Source organism: Priapulus caudatus, unplaced genomic scaffold (assembly GCF_000485595.1).
Source record: "Priapulus caudatus unplaced genomic scaffold, Priapulus_caudatus-5.0.1 Scaffold58, whole genome shotgun sequence".
Taxonomy (NCBI): domain Eukaryota; kingdom Metazoa; phylum Priapulida; class Priapulimorpha; order Priapulimorphida; family Priapulidae; genus Priapulus; species Priapulus caudatus.
In genome coordinates this window covers 612619-618397 of record NW_014577119.1, presented here as the reverse complement: position 1 = coordinate 618397, position 5779 = coordinate 612619, and the positions used below count along the sequence as shown (strand labels likewise).

The window sequence follows — 5779 nt, the reverse complement described above, 5'->3', positions numbered from 1 at the left end:
GTGCGGCGTGTGTGCGTGAGCGCGTGTGGCGGTGAGGCGGATGTTTGTGTGACGTGTGTGCGTGAGCTCGTGTGTGCGACGTGGTGTGCGTGAGCCGCGTGTGTGGGATGTGTGTGTGTGAGCGCGTGTGTGGCGACGTGTGTTGCGTGAGCGCGTGTGTGCGAGCCGTGTGTGGCGTGAGCGGCGTTGTGTGCGACGGTTGTGTGCGTGAGCGCTAGTGTGTGTGACTGTGTGTGCGTGAGCGGTGTGTGTGTGAGCGCGTGTGTGTGACGTGTGTGCGTGAGCGCGTGTGTGTGACGTGTGTGTGTGAGCGCGTGTGTGCGACGTGAGCGTCAATCACGCAAAGCGCGCAGCGAAAACTTAAAATTTATGTATAAATTAGTTTTTGAACGTTAGAATTAACACGTCTTAGCTCATACATTTTCTTTTTTCTTTCCCACTCTTCTTTTTTTGGGCGGGGGTTTTTGGTTTTGCCCCCCACTTTTTGGATTGGAGGGGCGGCCGCCTCCCCTGCCCCCCCTCCCCCACTTCCGGCGCCTCTGATTGAGCCTATAAAGACACCGCGACGTCAGTTCAAATTATACGAAACCGCATTCCTATATAATCCGAACAAAATTCCGGAGTAGGGAAGTGCTGCCATCTTGTGCATATATAAAATATAATAATTAAATCCTAGGCGATTGTTCTGAATGTATTTATTTCAGTATTTGGTCTCTAGAGGACTCTGTTTGCAACTGTAGTGATAGACTGTATCCAGCTCTTCTCATTGACAGTTTATCATAACTCGACGAGTCAGAAACCCCGTCTAGTAAGTTGTGTGTTGGCCTGGCAAGCATGGCGTCAAGCAGCATGAAAATTCATAGGTTAGTTTTAACGAATGTTCATTAGTTATATGTAACAAAGAACCATTCGTCTGTTTTCATCAAACCCATTTCTGTAGGTTAACTCGTGACTGATTGATTGGACCATGTACGAGTTTAAATGACCGCTAATGAACAGTGGAAACATCCTTGCTTTATTTTATAATCCTAATTAAATAACCAAATTTTGCTTGTTGAGACCTAAATCGGACTGAACAAATACAAAATGCAAAAGCAGGCTTCCAACATTTTCTGTAATCTATGGCTATGCCGGTTGCGAGGGCATTTTAGTTCTCTTCGTCAAAAAACCCCAATGATTCCTAATATAGCAAACGCTCGGCTACTAAGTTCAAATAGAAAGAAGCCGTTTGAACAAAATCGTAGTGAAGATGGGGATACAAACGAACAATACATTAGTGGTGATCTTTTGGCAATGGAAAATAGCAGGACTGTGAGAAAACGTAAACGTGAATATGCGTACAATTATGGCCTGCCTGGCTTAGGGAAGGAGAAAGTGAAGAAGGCAAAACCTTCCAAAATTCAAATAACTGGAGAAATACTCTTCGGAATCAGTCCGATATTGCTAGCATTACAGCAGAAGAGAAGAAAGATCTTTCAGCTGTATGTTAAAAAGAACATTCTCACCACAAATGAAAAAGTAAGGAATATTGCCCAAACTGCTGAAAATATGTGTGTACAAGTTTCGGAAGTTGGAAGAACAGACTTAGACGAGCTATCTTGCTTTCGACTGCACCAGGGAGTGTGCATGGATGTTGGGATGCTAGCCTATCACCCTCTGCATGTGAGGCCACCTCACTACAATCCCGATGGTTCGCCAGTCCTGTGGCTGCTTCTTAACCAAGTTCAAGATCCGATGAACTTTGGCTCCATTCTACGGTCGTCTTACTTCCTGGGCGTGGACACGGTAATCACCACCAGAGGGAGCAGCTGTCCAATGTCTCCAGTGGTCAGCAAGTCCAGTGCAGGTGCTCTGGAAGTCATGCCAGTTTATGAGGTGGCCAGCGGTATTAATTTTCTGACTGCCTGCAAGGAACTGAACTGGCAGTTACTGTCAACTCGGTGTGGTAGCAGTGATAATGACTGTCTCGAGGATTCAAGGAGTTGCCCTGAGAATCCGACGTTGTGTTCCTTGGAGAGTTTTGTGCTTAACAGACCATCTGTTCTAATTATTGGCAATGAGGGCACTGGAGTCTCAACAGCCATGAGCAAACTCTGTGACTACCACATAGCCATCACACCTAGACGAAGCCTTGTTGCTAACATCGATTCTATGAACGTGTCTGTGGCGACTGGGATTTTGTTGTACTCGTTACTACAAGGAAAAAAAACAAGTGAAAAAGTTTGTACAGAGATGCTGTCTTTTACTAAAGCTAAATAATCGCACGTTAAAATATCATGTCTTCTTGTTGGTGGCCATAATAAATGCTGGCATCTTGAATTGTACGCATCCAAAGATGGCAAGCGAGTAAAAAGTTTTATTCGTTTACAAGTTGTTGCCATCAACATATGTTTGTTTCAGTTTGACTGAGGCTCTGAAAGTGCCGAGCATTCACTGGAACAAAAAGCTGGGCATGATTGGCTGCCTGGCGAAAATCTGCGAGAAGAGTCAGCGGATACGGACGACTGTGAGCGAAGACGAATACCTGAAAAACATGCTCGCCTCACTCTGCTCCGTGCTGCGATCCACCACAGAGCAGGATGGCAGGGTGGCACTTATCCAGCAAGCAACGCTGCTTCTACACGTGCTGACTACTGACATGGCGCCCGGCGCACCACCCTGCGTCGGCCTGTTCTGGGACATGGTGGTCGCACTGTGCGACGTTGGTCGCCCGGGAAATATACTGTTCACTGAGGAGGCGACCGTCGTGTGTAAGAGTCTTCTACTGAACAAGAAGCTCGTTGGTCGCATCGCAACGCTTGCAGATAACGGGCGAGCAAATGCTCACCAAGTGAAATTCGAGGTGATCGAACTATTCGACACTAGTGGCGATGAGGATGTTGACCTCGTGCAGGTGCTGATCTCTACTGGTGCGGCATGGAGGTGCTCGTCTGCGAGGCGTGGTTGTGGAGCAGAGGGGGTGGCTGCTGCTGGAGACACTTCTGGGGAAGAGGAGGAGGAGGAGGCTGGAGAGTGGATGGATGTGACGGTGGTAGATGTCAGCGACGCATCACATTTCACCGTAAAGCTGGGAGCAGAAGAGGGTCACAGAACCTGCAGGCTGCGAGGCAAGTGAACATCACCGGGCCATTTTAATTGTGGTAAAATGTCACCATGTTTGGTTTGACCATTTTTTAACTTATTTTGAGACATCATTGTTTCTCGTGTGACAAGTAGATTACTTAAGATTGTAGTGAAAATGGATGCATTTATGGTAAGATATAGGAAAACATAATAGATATTACAGAGACATTGCACGAATAGTCATAAAAGTCGCATCACACTTGTTGTTACAGGAGTGTTGCCAAGTATTGATGTAAAGCTGGTGAGGAACTGCACAGCGATCATCAGAAATGTGTCGGAGCTTGTTGCTAAAACAGGTGGCAAGGGATTGCTACAAAATTCACGTTTATCGTTATCCATATTCATCAATAGATGTTTAAAAAAATTAGTTGTCTACTGTTAAAACATGTATGAGATGCACACTTGTATGGGATGAATACCTGCACCAGAAAAGTTTCTTTAGAGTGATGCAAAAACGGTTTTGAAATTTGATTGATGAAAAGTATTTATCACATTTTTCCATTGTCTTCTTTGCTATATTCTTGATTTCACCCAGGGAATGACCAGACGTACTTCAAAAACCGAGATCTCATGGACAGCCTGGTGAAGCTTCTTTACTACCCCGACCTTGATGTGAAATCTCAGGTGGCAGCTACATTTGCCAATCTAGCGACTTCAGCGGCTTTTGCAAAGAACTTTCTCGGAAACTCGAGCCTCGTTCAAGCTATAGTCGGTAGGCCACTTGCTCAGTAAACATCATTTTTGACTCGCATAATAAAATTTTGATGCGGTTGCGTACACTCACACAGCGCTGCTGTTTTGTGGTACACTAGCACAGAGCACGCTCATTGTTGTAATATTGAATGCATGCTTCGTGTTAAATCGTTCAATAATGAAGAGTTAGCTGAACGTTTTAATGTCAAACACTTAGATGGAATCACTGCATAGTTGGATCAGTTGCACCTGGTTAGAGTCAAACCAGTGTTAGCAGCCACCTGTATAGCATCACCACCTGTCCTTAAATGTCACTTTTGGCAATTTCTATAAGTAAGAGTTATACCGTGAAGCCGCCTCTATAGAACGTCCACCTGTCCATAAAAGCCACGTTTACCATATAAAATGACTGTTAGTTATGTGCGGATTTGGCTATTTTAATTGAAACATTTTAGGTGTCAAGGATTCACTTAATTTTTTCCTTAAAGATTTGGCGAGAGAGCACTTTGAAGCAGCGCCAGACAAGCAGTGGGATGACATACTTCACCTTAGCATCGTGGCGATGTGCAACACCATGATGGCGTCCCGTCACGCCCGGCAAATTTGCTCAATCAGCCAGGGTAATGATACTTCACGGGTTCAGAGAGTTTTTACTATTATGGCAGAAAAAACACTCAAATATCTGTCTATGGTAATTTGCAGTTTCTCAGCGTTTTACAAAAGTTTAAAATGTTAACGATTCATTATCATATTTTGTGGTGTGTGTTTTTATTCATGTTTGTAATTGCAGGCCTTCTGTTGTTTATGAAGATTGTGGACAAACTGCCGTCTGGTTCGTCATTAGAGAATGCACTTCTGACGACAATCCGAGTGATGTTTGGCGTAGAACCGAAGGCCATAATGGATGTATGCGACAGGTCGCCTCGTAAACCTGACATGTAAGAACCATGCACATCTTGGAGGAAGCACGTAGGACGCATGCACTCTCATGGCAAACATAAAACACGTTTACCATAACAGTATGCATGTAAGACATGTAGGCTAAGCACATGAGCCACATCCTCTCTCAGGGTAAACATGTAAGACAGACACCCCACCAGCGACAAGGACCAACCGTAACGTTTGATGAAATTTGAGAAAATTAGAACGTATTGTCTCGTGTGAGCTGTTGCACACTCATCCAATAACGTCCTGCAATAACCGTAATGACTCAAATTTGAACTGTGATGATGATGTGTAAATTGAAATGCGATCGTTTTCCCTAGCTCAGTGTTTATAAATAATAATAAATTAAGAATATCTTATTATAAACGTCACATTAAAATACACATTTCAGAGAAATTATCTATTAATTGGCACAATTTTATATATATTATGTTAATTTTACGTAGGCAGACAATGAACCCCACAAAGTCCGTGTTTCATCAGGCCAGAATGGAGGTAGGTTAACATTATACATGTTCAGTAGATTAGGGTTTATTCACTTACACATTCATACTGGGTATTGGTTGTCAGAGAAACCATAGTGAAGTCAACTTGTGTATCATGTCTGTGTGTATACAAATGCTAGTGGGTTTTTATTCCAGCTTGGCAGTGATGAAGATGATGACGGGAGGTTTGTGGATTGCAGTGTTGGTTTGGGTAAGTACTTGTGAAGTCATCAGTGTGCAAGCAAATAACAAATGCCTCGCTCTCTTCGCCGGCGTTGCTGGTAGGTAACAGCCGGCGACACAACGCGGGAGGTCGCACGCACGCTGCCGACGCGACGACGTGAGGAGCGATGGAGATCGCACGCACGCTGCCTCGCCGAGCAGGTTCGACTGCTGCGGCGTCTGCTAGGTGCAAGACAACTGACGACGCACGCGGGAGAGTCGCACGCACGCTGCCGGACCGACAAGGTGTGTACGTAATGGAACAACTACTACTACACAAGAGGGCAAGCAACCGCACCAGGACCAAGTGA

At 44.9% G+C, this 5779-nt stretch overlaps 2 protein-coding genes across 2 annotated transcripts in view; both read left to right on the top strand.

The window, feature by feature from the left end:
* The first annotated feature begins 798 nt into the window (after positions 1 to 798).
* LOC106821100 overlaps positions 799 to 5779 on the top strand; it is a 7555-nt gene continuing 2574 nt past the window's right edge. The window contains exons 1-7 of the mRNA XM_014825757.1: positions 799 to 863; positions 2401 to 3107; positions 3336 to 3419; positions 3659 to 3835; positions 4305 to 4436; positions 4607 to 4754; positions 5208 to 5256. Coding sequence (XP_014681243.1) covers positions 835 to 863; positions 2401 to 3107; positions 3336 to 3419; positions 3659 to 3835; positions 4305 to 4436; positions 4607 to 4754; positions 5208 to 5256 — 1326 coding nt within the window. The 5' untranslated portion in view covers positions 799 to 834. The remainder of the gene's footprint in view (positions 864 to 2400; positions 3108 to 3335; positions 3420 to 3658; positions 3836 to 4304; positions 4437 to 4606; positions 4755 to 5207; positions 5257 to 5779) is intronic.
* Positions 881 to 2374, top strand: LOC106821101 (rRNA methyltransferase 1, mitochondrial-like). Its single transcript, XM_014825758.1, has one exon. The coding sequence runs from the start codon at positions 1087 to 1089 to the stop codon at positions 2257 to 2259; it is 1173 nt and encodes a 390-aa protein (XP_014681244.1). The 5' UTR covers positions 881 to 1086; the 3' UTR covers positions 2260 to 2374.